At 37.2% G+C, this 20,664-nt stretch overlaps 2 protein-coding genes across 6 annotated transcripts; both read right to left on the reverse strand.

Moving 5' to 3' along the window:
• Nucleotides 1-4,170: 4,170 nt before the first annotated feature.
• TM4SF18 (transmembrane 4 L six family member 18) lies at nucleotides 4,171-11,210 on the reverse strand. 5 transcript variants are annotated; one of them, XM_005023628.6, is made up of 5 exons: nucleotides 10,746-11,206; nucleotides 8,785-8,874; nucleotides 7,985-8,127; nucleotides 5,776-6,001; nucleotides 4,171-4,577 (listed from the first exon to the last, which is right to left on the reverse strand). In XM_005023628.6, exons 1-5 carry the CDS (start codon nucleotides 10,920-10,922, stop codon nucleotides 4,563-4,565), a joined length of 651 nt encoding a protein of 216 aa, XP_005023685.1. In that variant the 5' UTR covers nucleotides 10,923-11,206; the 3' UTR covers nucleotides 4,171-4,562. The 5 variants fall into 5 exon arrangements, with proteins under 5 accessions (XP_005023685.1, XP_005023686.1, XP_071898597.1 ...); XM_005023629.5 differs by having other exon boundaries at nucleotides 5,821-6,001; nucleotides 10,746-11,204; XM_072042496.1 differs by lacking the exon at nucleotides 4,171-4,577 and adding an exon at nucleotides 4,604-4,782 and having other exon boundaries at nucleotides 5,821-6,001.
• Nucleotides 11,211-14,881: 3,671 nt separating this feature from the next.
• TM4SF1 (transmembrane 4 L six family member 1) lies at nucleotides 14,882-19,574 on the reverse strand. Its single transcript, XM_005023631.6, has 5 exons — nucleotides 19,320-19,574; nucleotides 17,372-17,461; nucleotides 17,134-17,282; nucleotides 16,516-16,696; nucleotides 14,882-15,502 (listed from the first exon to the last, which is right to left on the reverse strand). The coding sequence occupies exons 1-5, from the start codon at nucleotides 19,494-19,496 to the stop codon at nucleotides 15,488-15,490; spliced, it is 612 nt and encodes a 203-aa protein (XP_005023688.1). The 5' UTR covers nucleotides 19,497-19,574; the 3' UTR covers nucleotides 14,882-15,487.
• Between the last annotated feature and the right edge of the window lie 1,090 nt (nucleotides 19,575-20,664).

Raw genomic sequence — 20,664 nt, forward strand, 5'->3', positions numbered from 1 at the left:
TTCCTTTAACAACATACAAAACTAAACTTTATTTACCATGATTGTGCTATACAGATAGATTACCAACTGTAATCATAATTCCTACACAAAAGTTCAGTTGCTGACAGAAAACTGAAGTTCGTAATATCACTTTTTGAAACTTTCTAAATAGCTGCATTAAATGGATAATTCTGTTTCTGTCCAAAAGACTTGAACCAAAGCCAAGTTTTTAAAATATGACCGAATCTATGATGAAATTTATGAATTTCCCAGATTGGCATCACATGCTCAGAACAGTTTCTGTAAGGATCTTTTTTCTTTCCTTTTCCACATAAGAAAGTCAGTGTTCAGTGGAAAGATTGTTTTGCTGGGGTTGTGTATGCCTCATTTGTAAATTAACTGAGGTTAAAAAATAAAATATTTACATCCTCTTATACTACTGAAATTCAAAGCCATTTCTTAATACTCAGCTAACAGTTATTCATGTACACGTGGACTGTTTGGTTTATGTGTGTTCAAATTGCCATTGAACAGAGGAGCAGAAACAGTACGTTATCAGTATCCCTGAAATCCTCTTATTTACTTGAGGGAAAAAAAAACTGTTCTTTGCCTTAGTCCCTTGACAACTGTGAATTACTGTTTTTTGATTTGCCAAAGAAATGCATGTTCCTTCTACTGAAAAACAAAACAGAAAGTTTTGTGTGCACAATTTTTCAATTACATCTTTTTATCAAGCCTCACCTGAACATTTAATATATGCATGTGCCTGAGCATACACCTATTATCTTTCTCCTAAGAATCTCAAAAATAAATAAATAAATAAATTGATGTGACTGAGTTTCCCATGTCTGCATTAGTATCTTCAGAGAGTGTTTGAAGAACAGAAGCCTCTCTCCTCTGGTAGACAGAGCCTAAAAAAAATGAGTACCTATCTTAATTGCTTAAGTAACAAAGCTACAGTTTGCTGTCATTCATATTATCTTGTTTTAAACCACAATACCTCATTTCTTATACTAAAGGTGTTGAAAACTTGTGACTGTTCACATAGTCCTCAAAGTTGCATTGAAAAATATAAAATTGATTTTTTCTTCAAAAATTTTCTAAAAGTAGAAATTCAAAAAATCAATATTCTGAAAAAAAAAAAAAAGAGGAGTTTTCTGAAAAGAAGTCTGAACAAAGGCTCACAGGGAGATTGAAATGAAACTTCACAATTTCATGATATTTCCCTAATACAAGTGATGTGTTTAGTGCTCTAATTGTGCTGCTATTCTGACTTTTAAAACCTTTGCAGGTAAATACCCTTCAAAGTTTGGTGGATCTTCATTTTTCCTCTGCCATCTAGTCTTTTCCAATGTGGATTAAAGCTGCCATCCAACATCTGAAGAATAGGGAGGGGCATTAGCAAATCATACTTCAGTGAGACTCACTTTTACCTACAAGAGGAAAATTACTCTAAAAAATGCAAAGGTGGGTGCACTCCACTGTCTTTTACTGCAAATGTTTGCCCACAATTATTTGAGGTCAAAAATGAGTCTCTAGACCTATTTGCAGTTGCAATGGGTTAAACAAATGATATTGCTACTCCAGACACAGCATCTTAATATTCTGACAAAATGTATGGGCTTTAATGAATAATGCTGGCATTCCTACCTCTACGTTTCAGCATTAACTCCTCACTAACAGAGGAGTTAATTTTACTATTTTATGTGTAGATTTGAGCAGATAGCACATGCATAGGAAACCTTCAAAAGAAGGGTTACCTATCTGCCAGCAAGGTGTGATCTTTATCCTGGCTCTATGGCTCGCTTCCTCCATCTATGGTTACGGTAAAGTCTGTATTCTGCAAATGGAGAGTCAGACAGCTATGTTGTCTCAAACATCACCATCAAAGCAGTCAGGTATGTCTGGATTTCAAATCAGTTAATATTCCTTACAGGAATCCTGTAGGGTTTTTTTTGTTTGTTTTTAGCTAATAGGCATTACTTGTTAGTGACAGCATATTTAGAACTGAATAAGGTTTGCCTGATTTGATTAAGTAATTAAATTTAATTCTGCCTTAACCCCTACAAAACACACACACACAAACAAACAAACAAAACACTATTAGCCTTTGGTACTAACACCATCAATTTCAAATGAATAATCTGCCCATTTAAAAGCTGTGTTGTCAAGTTGGCCAGGGCGATGGAGATTCCAATATCTGGATTATGGATAAAGAGGGTTGCAGATTCAATATGTTCAATGAAAACATCTTTTCTTTTCATTTATGCCGCTAAAATATGAGACACAAGCCTGTGTTAGAGAAGAAATGTAGATTCATATGACACAATCACAGATGAAGTAAAGACAACTGAACCTTGTCAGTGTTTAGGCAGAGCCAATAATAAGATTACTATGGAAAAAGCTGTGAAACCAGATACTTTGTGTCTTCTGTCAGCTACACTCAATATTTTTCATTATCAGAGACAGATACCATTGGAAAGTGGAGAGGACAGATACAGGAGCAAGAAGAAGGGTTAAGTGTTTCCAGATGTAACTTTCAGGTATTTCATTGCTCTTATCTAGCATATTAAAATCTACCTCAATAGATTCTGTTTGTCTAAAAATAAGCCTGTGTTTTCCCCATGACTGAGATGGAGTCTGAACAGAATAGTTAATTTATTTGATTTCCTCAATGAAATGGAGCTCTTCACCTTAGAAACATTTTACAATTTTAGCATTTTTCTGCTCTGGATGTATACCCCACACATACTAGTTTTTATCCAAATAACCAAAATCTTTTTTCAATCCTTAACAAAATAAGCAGCTCCATGGTTTATAAGCATGAGCTCAGCAAGATTTTCCAAGATATTTGGTAGGAATTGATTGTTAAGGTTTTGTTTATTTGTTTGCTGTCTGTCCTCAAGCAATATCCATAAATCCATAAGAATGTGGGATTATCATTTAAGTTGTGTTATAATATGACATATATTTAAACCTATGGAAAAAAAATGTGTAGTTCTACAGTCCCTATTTTGTCATCATGTCTATCATTTGCCTCTGAACATCCATGACACCCTGAATTGTCACCCAAAAGACTAGATACATTTTTAACCATCAGTAATTTCTTTATTGCTTCATTCAACTTAATAGAAACTAAACAATTAAGTTTAGCTCTATTATTCAAATCCTACAGGAAGAAATCGGTTTTCCAAAGTATTTGTCAGAGGAATATAAAGGCAAAATCTCAAAGTTATCTTAAACAGAATTAAATTACTTAAATGTTCTATTTTTTTTTTTCCTAAATATTTTATCCAGAACTGTTGCTTATAGTATGGCTTACACTTCTAACAGTGCAAATTTAATATTCAATTTTCATATGCCTGAGCTCCATTTGTTCTGATGTAACAAGGTTACATGCATCACTGCTAGTCTGAAGCATGTCGTTTGCCTTCTGTGTTTTCACTCTCTTGAAGATAGAGTGCAAGATCAAATGTTGCCCAAGCAGCTGTAGATGAACCATATGTCCACTTTATTGTGAATCCCTGAATTTCCATGAGGAATGAAACAATAATTCCTTAGCTGCCAATTTTAAAAAGATGATTTTTTTTCCTCTGATTATTATTGGCAAGAATGTTAGCCTTCTCTTGCAGCAAAGTCAGGGTATTCACAAGAGTACTAGTAAACTAGCACTGGGTGCTCCCAGTGCAGGGTACCTTCCTATATTCCCTCAATTCCCATAACGCTTGACTCCTTCCCCCTCTCCAAAAAGAAATAAAATAATAATAATAATAATAATAAAAGTCTCCCTCCAGGTAGAAAAGAAGAGGCCCAGTGCACCTATTAAGCCATACTAATTAGCATATATGACTTCAGAGTGGTGTATCTGATCTTTAAATCAGGCCTGGATGTCTTTCTGAAAGCCTTACCTCAGCAAGACTTGCTAAAATTTTTCAGTGATTGATTTGTGCAGTTAATAAGCTTCTAGGACAGAATAGGATAGACTACTGCCTTTCATGACCATTATGGTCTGTCTGTAACTAAACTTAACCATTTAGAAACTTGGCTTCATCCAATAAACTAATTCTCAAGGTAGAATTCCTCCAGATATAGTGGAATTTGAATCAGGCCATATCATAACAACAAATACTCACATGTTCTAAACAAAGACAGGAGGAGACTATAAAAGTAGTTTTACTGCAGTTTATTAAAAAAAAAAAAAAAAAAAAAAAAAAAAGGCAGGCTTAGGACAAAAGCAGTTCCATGGTATTTAAACCTCCCTATTGTCAGAACAAGCTGGAAGGTAAGAAGTGAAGAGTCATGGCTATGCACAACTGGACAGGTTAGAAAACAGCTTTTCTTTAGGAAATTACAGATGTCCACTATTTAGCCATCAAACCGTTCAAATACCTTCCTCCACAATACAGACATTCTAGAAAGAAAGATTGAAGACAAAGATTTCACTTGTCTTTGCAGCAACTAAATCTGCCATCTTAAATGCTGGGGAAGCCATTTCTCTCTCTCTCCCTCTTTTTTTTTTTTTTTTTTTTTTTTTTTTTTTTGGTGCTTGTGTGGCAGAAGCAATGAAGATTTCCTTGCCATTTTCAGAGAATCCCAGCCTGAAAACAAACAAACAAAAAAAAAGGAATGAAGTGGAAGACTCGCTTTTTTCAACTCAATTTAGAAGTTGTTTGACTCTTAAATATCCATATCCAACCTAAATTCAACATACATTCAGGGCACAAGAGGTGACCCTTCTGCTCCCACGGGAAGATATTCTTTTCGACTTCACTGAAAGCTAGGTTGGTTTTCAGGTTTCTTTCTCTGGCAAGAAACATGTTTTTGAGAGAAACTGCCTCAGGCCATGACCTCATTATAGGCTGCTGTTATAGTCAAGTCCTACAAGCAACGCTTCCTTGTCTGCTTGCCCAAGGCCCTCCATGGCACTCACAGCTTCTCTGAACATGCTGCTCAGCACCGTTCAAGGATGCTTGCACTATGTAGTCACTGCCATCCTACCTGCCCTGGCCTCCCCACACTGCTTCCCAAAGCATTTGCAAGAAAGCTTACATGTTGAAGATACCCCCCCACACTGTGTGTGGTGTCAGGTGTGTGTGTGTGTGCGTGTGCAGGTGTACATATATGTGTGTGCATGTGGGTGCACATACATGTTTTTAGGGCATTGTTGCTTTCCCTGACCCAGAAATCTTTCTTGAATGTTCTGTCAACACTGATACTGCTAGCTACATAAAAACCTTGTTTCATTCGAGTGCAGATGGACAGGGAGAAGTAAGCATCCCTCATTTCACCTTACCTCCAAAGTCAGGGAAAGTGAATGCCAGTAGAACACATCACTTAAAACTGGTGTGCATCAGTCACTTGAACTCTGGAATTTGAACTAATTCTTGTGCCAAAGCAGAGCCCTCTCAGTTATCATTTCAATAACCTAGTGAAAATACAGTAAATACTGATACCTGGACTGTAGTAAGTGCTACTTACTACCTCGCATCTTCTTTTTGCTGTGAGATCTATGCATTTATAAGAATGACTTTACATTGAATGCTAGAAGAAAGATGCTCAGAAGCCTCTGCTGACATGGGAGTAAAATTTTATTTTTATTTTTATTTTATTTTATTTTTATTTTTAATCCCAGCCTCAAAAGTTAGAGTGAGCAGACAGTCATCCCTGTATAGCACAAGGATGCAGCAGATCTACTGTCAGTACATATTGTCTGCTCTTAATATGCAGTGGAAAAGAGAATGCATTAACCAGAAGACTACGTCTTCTATTGAGAGAAATTGCTGAAGCTAAACTGACCTTGTAGATGCTGAAGAAAGAAGACAGCCTCGGGTCTTTTGTTACCTGAACAAAAACAGAATAGGTCCCACAGAGTGTCCGTTTCAACTCAGCAGCCACTTTGAGAAAACAGATGATCAACTGCAGTCCACTAAGAGCTATCAGAATAGAGAGTAAAATGATGTTCCATTCCACTGCATTAGCAGGTTCAGTGCACTGTGACCAAGCAGAGTAATCTGTGAGGTACCTATTAGAGAAACAGCAATGTGAAGCAAATTAAATACGGTGTATGCAATTATATTTAAATACACATTATTTTAACTTTCCTATATAGAAAACCCATACTGGACTTTATATGCTTAAGCTTTAAGAGCCAGACTCTGGTCTTTCATTACACCACTGTAAATCCTGGATAGGTTTGCCAAACGCAGCAGAATAGAGACTTATGTACCTCACATACACCTGTTTCATTAATTTCTCTGTTAGACACCCAAGTGCTTAGAAAGACACTGCATTTTTGTTTTTCCAATGGCAGATGTCGGTCAAGGGAAGCGACTGTCCCGCTTTACTTTGCGGTGGTGCGGCCTCCCATTGAGCACTGTGTGCAGTTCAGAGCACCACCGTACAAAAAGGATGCAAAACTGTTGAAGAGTGTCCAGAGGAGGGCAACGAAGATGGTGAAGGGACTAGAGGAGAAGACGTATGAGAAGTGGCTGAGGTCACTTGGCATGTTCAGCCTGGAAAAGAGGAGGCTGAAGGGAGACCTCATCACAGTCTACAGCTTCCTCATGGGAGGGAGTGGAGGGGAAGGCGCCAATCTATTCTTAATCACCAGTGATAGAACCCATGGGAATGGTGTCAGGCTGAGGCAGGGGAAGTTTAGGCTTGACATCAGGAAGAGGTTCTTCACTGAGAGGGTGGTTGCACACTGGAACAGGCTCCCCAGGAAGTAGTCACTGCACCAAGCCTGTCGGAGTTCAAGAAGCATTTGGACTGTGCATTTAGTCACATGGTCTAAAATTTTGGGTAGACCTGTGTGGTGCCAGGAGTTGGACTCAATGATCCTTATAGGTCCCTTCCAACTCAGGATATTCTATGATTCTATAATTCTATAACAGCTTAGTAGGTAGTATTGGTGATAGGAGGACGGTTGGACTAGATGATCTTGTAGGTCTTTTCCAACCTTGTGTTTCTATGATTCTATGACTTTCCTTTTATTAATTTAATTTTAGCTCTAAGTTAAGTCCAGCTGAACACCCAAATTACATCATTCTGATCAGTGCATGCAACCTTGTAAGTGTCACTACATGCAAATTCCAGTTGTTTTAGAGCCACACTTTGCATCCTTGAGGATCCTGTATGTGCATGATTTACATGTGCTAGTTATGCCCTTTTAACTGTGAGACATGCAGTAGCCTGGGGTTTAATTGCAAGAAGCTTTGTTAGAATCACTTGCTCAGTGATGCTGTTTTTTTCCCCAACCATTTGTAATTGAAAGCCTCTGACAAATTTAATCCTCAGTGCATTCATCTGCAGCTGGAAGAGCCTGACAAATATAACTTGAAAAATTCAAGTCTTATACAACCTTAATCTTTTAAAGGCAGAATGTAAAATCTTGTGGAAGCATTGCCAGAGTACACATTTGAATAAAACCTTTCATGCTTCTAGGAGTCTGGGACACCAACAACACTTTGTCTACCTTCCTCAGGTGTTTTTTGTTTTGTTTTGTTTTGTTTTGTTTTGTTTTGTTTTGTTTTGAGACATAGCAGCTCTCTGCAAAACTTTCCAATGATCAAACTGCAGACTTTTGAGTCTATTGGAGTTAAACAGAAACCTACTAAATTATTAAACATAAAAATTCCATCTATAGTCTTTGAACCAAGAACTTGAGGAATTTGAGACAATATTGAGGAAGTATCCATCTACACTGAATCTAATCTTACATTCTTTACTTCACATGGTTGTGACCATCACCAGATAAAGAATGCTTGGCTAGATGGACCTCCAGGTTTGATCAGTACAAAGATTCTTACATTTAAGCTTTTCTTATAAGGAAGCAAATACCTTTCTTTGAAGGTTCTGGTGCTCACTGAACAAGCTGAAAAACTTCACTCTTACAATATAGGTCTTGTGTTCAAGAGATTGTGCCATTTTATGTAAGGGTCTGACAGAATTTGTCTATTTTTTTGATGAACAGTTTCTTCCAGGAGTTAACACTGATGTTTCTTACCCTCCAACAGTATTTTTGAAGATGTAGTCCCATCCATTTGATGAATTGCAGAATGGGCCTTGGATCAATCCCAAGGTAAAAATGATGCAACTGTATCCAGAGAAAGCAACTCCAAGCAGGGCTAACACAATTGAAATAAAACTCTAAAGTAAAGAGAGAAAAACATTACTATACGGGCAGTCTCCACTGAACATACACTCATTCTTCCTGACCAGCTGCTTCCTTGAGGTTGAATTTCACATGTGGTTGCCCCACTCTTCAAAATTCAGAGAGAAAAATACCAAATAATGAACAGTAAACATACATATGCAGAGGAAAGATTAAGGCAGAATTTATGACAGTTTTACAACTCTCAGTTAAATTTTGTTTGTGGATCTTTTTAAAACTTGTGTTTTTGCAAAATTGTGTCTCAGTATGCTAGAGGAATACATGCCTGCATTAAACATATTTGCATCCCAGACAGTATATATTGACCTGTTACTAGAAAAAATAACTTCCACATAATACAAGCAAGGGGATGAAACTATTTAGAAGGAGCATTCAATTAAAATTCTACTGCATTTTATGTTTTTATTTTATTTTACAAGGATTTTTGTTTGTTTTTCTTCCATTCTGCATATGCATCAATGGAATCAGCTGCACATTCTGTGACCTCTCAACCTGACTTAGAATCCTTCTCTGTGAAAGAAAATGGAACCAGAGCAGAAGAGAGCTAAGAAGGATGTACTGAAAACACAGGAACAGGAAGATGCCAAGAACAAATGTTGATTAGGTACACAAAAAATAAAAGATAGACTCACCCTGTAGGTTTTATTACAGCTCTCACTCTGGCAGCACTGATGGAACACACTACACTCCAGAGCTATGAGAATTACTGCCAAGAGAAGGATCTGTAAGGGCACATTATAAAGTGAGTAAAATGACTGCAGATATACTGAGCCAAATTCTCTCTGTCCTAATCAAGATAACTGTATCTGTTATGCGCTGCTGAGATTTTAAATCTGCACTAGGAAAGCACCACAGACCTGGTCTGTGTTCACTAGATTTAATAGTAGTGTCTCCCATCCCAGTGAAGTGTTACTAGCATGGACACAGCTATACCAGTGAAACTGAAACAAACAAACAAACAAACAAAAAACCAGGCTCACAAATGAAAGATTTAATAACAATGAAAGGAAGGATATATCATTGATCTAGTCACATCAGTTCAACAGCTTCTTCCTGACAGTTACGTGGATCAGGATGTCACTTCCCTTACCAACGCAGCTATGCTAGAAGTCAGTAGTACAAGCCTAGGTTTGATTCAGCTGGAATTTGCTTTTCTTTCTTTGTAAAGTACGCATACTGTTTTTCTCAGAATATTTAAACCTGATTATTTAAACCTGATACTAGAAACGCAATAAATAAGATTTGGACTCCAGAACCAAAAGTTGCTACTCAGAAAGGCACTGGTTTGAATGGATAAATATAAAAAGGAGGAGTTTCTGAAACTGTTTGGAAAAACAAAACAGATGGCCCTAGATTTGTCACTTATGAGGGCTGGAAGTTAGGAGAAAAACACAAGAAGAAAGAGCTAAGAGTTAACTCAGAAATGTAATGTTATCAATCACAGCAGCATTTTAAGTAACCCATTGTTTGGAACTACATAAAATGCCATGAGCCACCAGAAGCTTTGCTGACATTAGGGTTTTTATCACTGGGATGAGCTCTAGCAAAACATGTTGCTAGCATATGCATGCTAGCACAACACTATCTTCTCACATGCTGCTGCCCTGTTTGTAACAGGAAAATATATACATCATTAATAAATTGGTAATGATCCCAAGGCTAAAAATATTTCAAAATATGAATGTAGCTTTTGCAGTTAACTTTTTGCTAAATTTTCAACTATTCTTTTGCATTCAAATTCTTTCCCTGAGAGTTTTTTTTTTTTTTTCCCTATAGGGAAAAAGATTATTTTTTTCTTCTGCTTTAGGAAGAATACGTACTTTTAAATTAATCCTTCATGTTTAAATACCTCTCACAGTTCAGCAGCTTCATAAAACCACCTTATTCATGCACATTAGCTCTTTAAAATACGGGTTGTGTAAACAAACTTTTATCACGTTACTACTTTCTGTTCCTGAGGCTACGGTTCTTTATGAACATAGCGAACAGCATGAGTAGTAGGCAACTCTATGTTAATTTATTACTGAAGATGAACACATTACAAATAAAATGGAGAAAATCCAACTATGCCAGGCATAATGAGACTATCTTCTGTATTTAACCTAACAACAGTGAAACTTGATGTCCTGTGAACTGTAATCAGTCTTCTAAATACTGGACTGTATACAGCTCTTAAAAACATCTGAACAGTCATGACAGGCTTTTTTTCAGATTTTTGTTTTGCTTTGTCTTGCTAAAAGAGCTTTAATTCAAAGTCCATAGAGGATTATATCAAAATAGTTCCTGACTCAATAATTTAAGTGTAAATTACATATAAAAAAAATCAAGCAGAAAAAACAAACAAACAACAACAACAACAACAAAAAAAAACAGCCTTGCAAAATCACATATATGAAATTAAATAGCATATGTAGCATGTCATTCAATATAGTCATAATTTCTTCAGTTTGATCAATTTTTTCTGTCTGCAGTATTTTGACAATGAAATCCATTTTCCCTTTAAAGACACAATTACTTTGCTGCCCCGTAACCCAAGATTATTTGCAGTTGAATTGCAATTCATTAAAAAAAAATCCATAAAATCAACACTTACCATCACACCTGAGAAACAGATCCCTTCGAAATACCACACATAGTTGGGAAGCTGGAAACTGGTGGCATATGAAGCATTCCCGTTAGGGAAGTATAATAGGACATTAACAACAATACTCCAAAGTGCAAGAGGTATCAGCAGACAACTCAAACAACTTCGACATGCCTCTAAAGCCATTTCTCAAGAATATTAAAAGTTTTGCTCTTCTAAGCTAACAAAATGTTACAAGGTTTTAATTATGAAAAGCGTTCTGGACCTCCTTAGTTTGACTCAGTAGTTTAATATACACAAGGACCTGGTGATGGGTATAACTCCAGTGCTAGAGAAGTGCTTAACTGTTAGCAGAACAACAGACAAATATTGCTGTCTAAACTTTTTGAGCAAATGTCTTTAAATACCAGTTTCCTTTCTCAAAGATCCGCCTTAGTGATCTTCCTAATGAACCATGTCTAGAAGTTAGACTCAGGAAGGAACATCAAAGATCTCATTTCCTAGAGACTGCTTAGAAACACACTCCTCCTGAGAACATGGATTACCGTGTAGCTATTCTGTGACACCAGGCAGATTTCTCAGCTGTACTACAGCACTTTTTTTCCTACTTTAAATGGAGCAGGGAGCTGTTTGATGAATATGTCAAGCCTCTGCACAGAAAGGCTACACATTATCTCAAACTACATAGAGATACCAAATAATAAATCTTAGAAGATATCGTCCTAAGGGCAATAGCTATTGCTATTGGAAAATTGTAGCAGCACAATCTAGAAGAAGGAAACAGGTCCTTCAACTCTTTTCAACTTCACTGAAGCACTTCAGTGGAACATGGCACTGGCTGTTGATATGAGGCATCCTCTCAAAAACACCAACCCAATTCTTGGTCGTGTTGCAGGGAGCACAGAAGCCCAGAAAAAAAATTGCCAGACAGAGTTATATTCACATGTTATTAATTATTCTTTTCAGCAATGTGATGCAGATGAACTTTTTTTTTTTTTTTTTTTTTTGTGAGATAAATTGCGCTTCTCTTAAAAAAAAATAGTTCTTTTATTCTGTGCTTATACTTGAGTACATCTGGCTACAGATCTGACCTAAGTACGTGTGATTTCTTGCACATGACAAAAGGTCTGGGTTTTTGAAATGTGCTTGTGACTTTGAACTGTGAAAAGCAAATCCCAGGCACTTTCCCTGTTTTCATATGTCATCATTCTGTTAGCTCTAACCAACTAAGCATCCTTTCCAGTACAATGGAGCCAGACTTGTTTGAATGCTTGAAGCATGACCCAGACCTTCTTTGCTTGCCCTGGTAAGTCATCAGAAAAGTAATTCAAGGTCAAACTTAGGGTTTACTCAATGGGGATGTCAAGGTCAGTGAACAAAATCATTGGGGCTCTATCAAAACTGAAAAGGCTGATTTTAGAAGCAATGATGTCATGACATATTTTCGTTCTGATTCCCCATGAGCTGTTTTAGGCCATACACGTGTAAGGCTTCTCTCATGATCTCTTAAAAGCTGTTTGGGTTGCATGTTGTAACTAATTCCTTCCTACTGCTTTGAATAAGGTCACCCAAGGAAATGGGCATGGTGTTACTCATGCAAACAAACCATTTTTTTCTTCTATTCATTATCTGCTGTATCTCTCCCTTTCCTCATTTTCCTCTCTCCCTTCTTTTTCTAAGAGGTTTCACTTTGAAGTCCTCAGACTTTATTCTGAGGATCTTCCTATACTTTCTGTTTTACTCCTTGATCATTGTGGGCATGTTTTCAGGCCTCCCTATAACTGAAACAAGTGATAAACCTCACCTGGCAGACACACATGTGTGGCATAAACACTTTCCCTTACAGAACAGAGAAAATAGTTGAATTAACAGCAGGCACATTACATCCCAGGATTGATTTATATTACAAAATTCATAGATCATTGAATAGACCAAAATCTTTTTTTCTAAGAGCAAAGGCCAAATTACAAAGGCAGGTTAGTTTATAAATAAATTTGCTACTACTTCCTACAGAAATATGTTCTACTAAGAAGAAACACAGAAAATGACACCTGAGACAGTATTCACTTTGCAGTATACCAACAAATGGCATGACTTATCCTGTATTTAAACCGAGCTCTGCAAATAACAAAAATGACAAACCATGGTATCACAGAATCACAGAATCACAGAATTTCTAGGTTGGAAGAGACCTCAAGATCATCGAGTCCAACCTCACAGCTAACAGTCCCCACTAAACCATATCCCTAAGCTCTACATCTAAACGTCTGTTTTGTTGCTGGCAAACTATACCACTAGAACAGGACACCACAATATTATACCAAGTAGTAAGCAAGCCTGTTTCTCAAATATCTTACTAAGTGTTGCAAGAACTGGATTCCTCTGTCAATATCCATGAGCTGACTCTGAGCCCTTTACCGAAAACCCTTGTTTACTTTGGACGAATGACTTCTCTGCTAACTGAAATGAACGTAACGTAAAACAACTGCTTCTCCCCAGTGTAATTGATAAAACTCCCCAGACTCTGTCTTGTCCATGAGGCCTTGAAGGAATCCAACAGACTTTTTTTTTTTTTTTTAATAACAATATAAAGGATGAGTAGTAATGCTGTGCTTTCATGTTACGTGGATCTGAGCTATAGTTTTAATTCTAAACTCTGGCCTAATAATTCTGCCCGTTGGAATTCCTAACCTTGTTTCAGCTCTCTAATTAGTTTTACAAATCAGAAAGACAAATAACAATTATGAAAGCGTAAAGGCAAAAAACTTTGAAGCTTTGTGGGAATTATACCTTATTCCATCAAGACCTTTTTTTCCTCTTCCTTCTCCCCCTCACTCCACACCCCATGTAGATCCTCTATTCACAGTGTTTTTTCACATACAAAGACATCATAGCTCACAGCAAGAAGGAATTGTTTGTGTGTGCATGAGTGCACTTGTTCTCCTCATTCCCATAGCGGGGCAAGAAAGGGATAAGTACAACAAGCAGAAGCTGTACTAAAGAGTGCTCTCAACTAATTCTATGTACTTTATGTATGAAAAAAGGTATCGCAAGAAGTACTTATCCTGAGTTTCTAAATACAAGTTCTTCCCATCTGGGAGTTCTTTTGTGACTGTGGAACCATGTGTGCAACTTCAGATTTTCACAGTTGATTTCTTTTTTCAGAGACATATTTGTACAGGGCAGACTTGGAGGGGAGGACTTCATTCTAGCCCGAGAAACTCTTCAGAGTTTTGGGTTGCTTTAAAGACTGCCCTCTTAGTTAAAAGTAGTACTAAGTATACACTGACACCTGTAGAAAATTCTTTTTGACGCAAACAGAAATTAACTTGACTGTTTTCAAAGAAGACATTAACTGCTAGATTCCAAATTTGAGCACTAATGGTAACCAGCTTCATTTTGTTTAAACAAATGGCATGTCTAATTTTTCCTTCGAAAAATGCCATTGCCAGTAGCACAATGACCCTGCCAGCAATGCTGTTGGCAGCATATCATTCAGGTTTACTTTGCCTGATGGTAAAACATTCACTGCAATATTCTGCAAGATAAACTTCAGAAGGTCTTGCACAGATTCTTTGAAAATACTGCCTCCAGGCTGCTTATGGGTGAAGTCTATTATTTCAGATTAATCTGTCACTGCTGCCCTGAATTTGCACTATACTTTTGGAATGCTGCCATGCCTGGGGTCCTGCTGACCAAAGCTAAGAAACAGGAATTCAGACCCAAATTTTCTTCTGTCTCAAGACTCCAAAGGGGTGAGCACTCCTTGGGAGAAAGAAGCATGAGGGCCAGAAAGCAGTGGCTCAACTGTGCAGGAACTTCCCTCCAGTGCTTGGAATGGCCATCAGGAAAGTGCTGCTAGCCCAGACCTAGAACTAATTCTCCACATAGGGTGAAGAGTTTCATTTGTTACAGGGATCTCACTAAGTCTCCACAGCCTTGTTGATGCACATTTGCCTGGCTCAGCTAAATAATCTAAAATAGAGTGAAACAGTTCTCACTCTGACAGGGTCTGATGAATGGAAGAAATAGGTTATAACCTGGCAGTTTTATATCTATATTCTTACGTCACCATTGTGTTTTCCTTTAGGACTAGGAATGAAGTTTCAGTATGGGCATGGAAAGAAGCGTTGACACCTGCTGGGTATTTTTAATAAAAATCTTTATTTGTGAAATACAGGAGAAGCTTGGAAAAAACTCAGTTTTATTATATCTCAATTCTTTGACAGTTCTTGCTTTAAACAAAAAAAAAAACAAAAAAACAAAACAAAAAAAAAAGTACATGTTTCAGTCCTTGGTCACTCACATTTTACTGTTGCTTTATTTTTGTTCCAGCTGAGAATTCATTCATTTCCAGGCCAGACTAGATTCAGTTTGGTTTTTCCAACATCAGAATAACAGTGCAACTATATTGGGAAAGTGGCATGAAGTACAGAGCTGTTGTGTCAGGAAAAAAAAAAAAAAAAAAAAAAAAAGGAAAAAGAAAGCATATTTATTGACCCAAGGTCAGGCAGTTGCCTGTACTGCTATGAAATGAGCCAAAGCTGTCCAGCTTTGACTCCATACGTATGCCTACATGCATATGACTCCAATGACAAAGGCTGATCCCAAGTCACTTAAATTGATGGTGACAACATAGTTGGAAAACAAGCAATGTGCATTTTAGTATGCAAGTAATATAAAAAACAGAACGAAACAGAATACTCAATACATGATGCATATGCACTGACATCAACCCATTTTCAGGTTTTCTAGCAAGCAAACGTCTGTGGGGAAACAAAAAGAAAGAAACACATATTAAGGGGAAGAATGTTAATGCTAATATAATATCTAAGTGTAGGAGACCAAATTAACCTGACCACATTTAGACAGTTACAGCACAACTCTTCTGTACTTCAATTACAGCATAGAAGACAGGAGGTAGAGGACAGCAACAGCTTTCAAAGTGCCACAATATTCAGCTATATCAATTCAAAATGTGAAATATTCTTAGCCATAATATGTGTGTGAAATAAACCGTACCAATTTCATACTTTAAGGCATTGCAATTCCAACAATAACTCTGTGGTACTAATTTTAAAAACAGACTCAAAGAGTATAACAAGACTAAAGAAATTTGGAGGATTTCCCCTTCCTCACTCACAAAAAGCAACACCAAACAAAAACAAACCTTCAAAAATTCCTTCAGATCTCTCTGCCAGTTTTGTTACCTATATACAATTTAATTCTTTCTCTTATCCTGCTTTTACTAAACAAGGTTTTTGCTGCAGATTATTATTATTTTATTTTTACACATATGGCACCCATAAGCTTAGTAGTTCACCAGCTACTGTAGGCAAAATGTGAGGCTGAAGTTACACATTTTGACCAGGCAGCCTGCCACAATACCGCACCACACTATGCAACAATACTTTAGGCTATGGCAAAGACTACCACCAGCAGGAGATACGTATTTTGATTGTAACACCTACATTGTGCTGATGACTGCATGTGCCACAGTGGGAGAAAAGACCTCCCAGTTCATGTGCAGACTAAATTCACTGCAAACAGCTGAGCAAACAGCTAATATATGTATAGCAAATACTATATGAAAAAGCAGAATGCAATAGGGCCATATAAATAATAATAATTAAAAAAAAAAAAAAAGTTTTATACTTAGCTGTTACTTAAGAATGCCTGAAAAATAGCTGCTAAGCTTCTACAGAAGCATCAGTAACAACAGTGTTTCATATGAGCTTTCTGGGAAGTATGGTAATAACTAGCTGAATAAATGGCTTACCTCCTCATGACTGCAGCACAGCCTACATACTCCTCCAAGAATGCCATTGATTATCTGTATGAAGCACAGGATGAACTCTATTCCTCCCAGGACAAGAAGAATGGAAAAGAGAGTGACATTCCACTGAACGATGTTTTGAGGTTCTTGACATTTAGACCATTTGTTATACTCAAACAGGTATCTGTACACATCAAATGCAAGTATAATAAAATTGTGTCAGAGTGGGATGCTTACCACACACTAGAACCAAATTATATCTGGCTTGTAATTGCATCAAGGATTATCATTCTAAGTAGGAATAGAAAATATAGTGGTTTACTACACTGAAATCCTGCTCTGTTTAAGAACATGTTCAACTATAAGACTTAACAAAATTTGTGTGGTTCAATTTATTCAAAAAAAATCTAGGCTAGAAAGGCAGAACTTTCTATTATTGATCAAAGCAAGAGACAAGCTCAAGACAGTTGAAAGAGCAAAATTATTTCTCAAAACAAACTCAGAACTTTCCATGGAGCTGGGTATGTGGCTACTGAATATTGCTGGAAGGTTATAGAATAAAACCCATTGTACATGCAGAAAGAAGTAATATACTCATGAATACATATGAAGACAACTTACCCTCCAGAAGATTCAGTGAAAGGATAGATCCAGTTTCTTTCTACATGAGTATAACAATACGGTCCGTGAGACAAGCCCAGTGCTGAAATGATTATACAGTATCCAGAACCAAGGATCCCAACAAAGGCTGCCAGAACTGAGGAGATCATCTGCACAGCAAACACAGATATGAGTTTTCAGCACAGCCATGAACTTCTCCTGAGGACTATCAGGGACCGGGACATAAAGGATCACTTACTGCACAGCTTTTCCCACAGTTCTCATGGCCAAAGCACCCACAGCAGTCATCATTGTGAAGCCCAATGAATACTGCAGCTGGAATGAGTACCTGGGTATGGGGAAAACAAAACCACACTGTTCTTTGTTCTGTTTTGTTATACAGACAAGGCAGATAAAACACACTGCTCACATTGCATTCATTTACAAAACTTATCGGTGTTGTGTATAGGTTATTCAGTTTTACTTCCCACACAGTAGGCTTTTCACTATTGATAGCAGTATAACCAGCAACAGCATAGGTATATTTCTATTTCTACATTGTGTATACATAGCACTTAAGTGCCTAAAAAGACTGTTGATAAAGACCATGCTGTGGTATTGTGGTATTACTGCAATTTGAGATGCTTCAACCTTAAAAGGTGTGGTGTTTTTTTGGTCCTACCCCAGCCCTACCCCCCCCCCCCCCCCAAAGGCTGTATCCTGCAAATAAAATACTTTGGGAAAACAAAACAAAACACACACACACACACACACCAAAAACCAAAAAGCACCACCACCAACAAAAAAAATGTATTCACTTTCTGTCAAAGGAGGACTACAAGGCAAGGCTCTGAAAATTGTTTATTATTTTAACAAAACCACCACCATATTCGTTACTGAAGAGTAGTTGTCACTGTCTGTGTGACAAAACAAGTCTTAGTCTAGTAAAAAGTCTGGGTATATTCTACGCAATTCATGCAAACATCTCATTACAGACATCTAGCTTCTTCTAGGTTTTCACATCCACAGAGTTTCCAGTAACAGAAATGCATAGCAATGTAGGGGACACTATCTGTACGAAAATTAAATTGTCCATACTCCAGAGCTTTTGGCATAAAATCAAGGAGGAGGAACAGAGAGCTGGTTAAATAGAGTATACTCCCCACCAGCACTAATAGGACTTAATACTAGTTTGCACTTATACAAAGACACCACACCCAGGAATAGCTTGTAAAAACACATAAATGAGCAAAGTGTTACCACTGAACAGCACAGATTTACAATACAGTTGAGCAGAGTCACATACTAGTCAGCCCTTACTCAAACCTTTTTTGAGCCCCAGTGCTGCAGGCCAGAAGACGTAGTACAAGAATGTGTTTCAGGAGCAGTTCCATTTGTTTAATTTGGATTAGCCTGCCTGTAAAGCTGGCTTTGCAAATCTCAGTCTAGGTTCTAATGGGGCTGTAACACAGCTGTAAGAACCTCTCACAAGACAGAGGGCCTTATATAATGCTTTTCACCCTGTAATTTGCTGATAGCTTGAGATTTGCAGTCGTAAGAGGATGGCTAAAAGTGAATGAAAAAGGAAGCCTAGAGTCAGGAAACGTCAATATGCTAAACTGTGGTCCACAAAATTGAAAATTTAAAAAATAATTGCTTCAGATTAACAACCTCTTATATTGAACACACTCAGTTCTTCATCCTTGGCTATTACTCTAATTCAAAACTTTGGTAACTGTTATTTGATTCCTCTGAAAAAAAGCTGAACAGAGCTGTAACAGCTGTCTTTCCACATCTCAGATAACATACATTAAGGAATTTCAAATAAATACTAGTTATCTACAGACATTAAAAAGGAGAAAATTCACTAATGGAATAAAAACATAAGATTTAGCCCTTTACTTAAACCATATCTTGCTGAAAGGCCTGGTTCCATTTTTGCATTTGGGTTCTGCAGCCTATACCCTCATTCTCAGCTCTGAAGTGATATAAGGTTGAGGCTGTGATAACCAAAGTAACTAATAATACTCATGTTGCAAAATAGCTTCTTTTTATTATTATTATTATTATTATTTATTTTTTGATACGATTCCAGAGACTCCTGCTGACAAGATATTCAATGAATAAGTTAACGTACCTGGTAAAGAAACAGTAATACTAAGTAGCTTTAAAATACATTTCAGAGAAAGCAGTAGCTTATTACTTACCAAAAGGCCTCCACCTAGAATGCCATGAAGGCACTCTACATATTTGCTGAGATGATGCTCTGAAGCAAATCTTGTTTCTCCATTGGGAAAATAAAGTAAAATATTGGCCACAATGCTGAGCAAGGCAAGAATGAGCAACTTACAACCAATACACCTAGTACACCTTCCAAAACACATGTCCTCAGCTTTTCAAGTCCTTCTTTCTCTACTCCAACCTATCTCATATTTGTCCACACCTAAAAGAAGACCAGTCTTTAGTCTCACCTACTTAAATACTCAGGGTTTTCTAGTTACCTGGATGACGTTTACAATGTCTTCATACCTATCATTCCAAATTGCCAGGTGAGGAAACGAGGATGGTAGAATGTCACCACCCATTTTAAATGAAATAATTGTTGACAAACCAAATGCAATCAAGGAAATACTGAATGCTAGGTAACTTCACTTTAATATGTGATGCACGGAATGATCACCATTGAACATGATTAGACATGAACAACAGGCTCCACCACAATATAAGTTCTTTTAGAAATTGAAAGAAAAAGATTTTGTTTTCTTTGTTAGAAGCAGCTTTGGCTTTTAGGTCTATAGACTATTTCAGAACAACCTGAAGCCATGGAAAGATTTGGCTGACTTCAACAATACTGAGTTGGAGTCTTGGGTACAAATAGAATAAAGTCTACAGCAATGACAAGTATGTAAAGCAGCCTCTTTTCTTGCTATTCTGTTAATGGAATAAGAGTGGACTTCATCAGTTCTGCTTGTCTCTTGAAAAACAAACAGAATGGGCAGGCAGGGGTGTACCTATTCTTGCCATTATAAGACAAGCTGTATTTAGATTAGCAATGATTTCCTAAAGCTAAATCAAGGAACATTGCTGGAAAAGCAAATGCATCAAAAAGCAGATCATAAAATGCAGTTCTTGCAATGAAAATTTAAGTACAGAAACACACACACAAAAAAATAAAAGCCCCAAACAGAAGGCAATATATTATATCAAGTGTTCCAAACTGTGGTACATGTACTGGTAACATTAATTTGTATGGTAAATCAAGATACAAAGTGAACTGGAAAAAATAAGATATATCTATCTCTTTTCCCTCATGCAAATGTTGCCAAAATAGCCAAAACTTTCCTTGTTCACATATATACTGCTCAAGACGGAGGTATATGTTGCCAGGCCTGGTACTATCACATAATAGAAGATATTTCAGCAAGAACTCCAGCAAGTCTACTGTTGACATCAAGCTGTGTGGTGCTGTTGACATGCTGGAGGGAAGGGATGCTGACCAGAGAGACCTGGACAGGCTTGGGAGATATGCCCCTGCAAATCTCATGAAGCTCA

This window comes from Anas platyrhynchos, chromosome 9, assembly GCF_047663525.1.
Source record: "Anas platyrhynchos isolate ZD024472 breed Pekin duck chromosome 9, IASCAAS_PekinDuck_T2T, whole genome shotgun sequence".
Taxonomy (NCBI): Eukaryota; Metazoa; Chordata; class Aves; order Anseriformes; family Anatidae; genus Anas; species Anas platyrhynchos.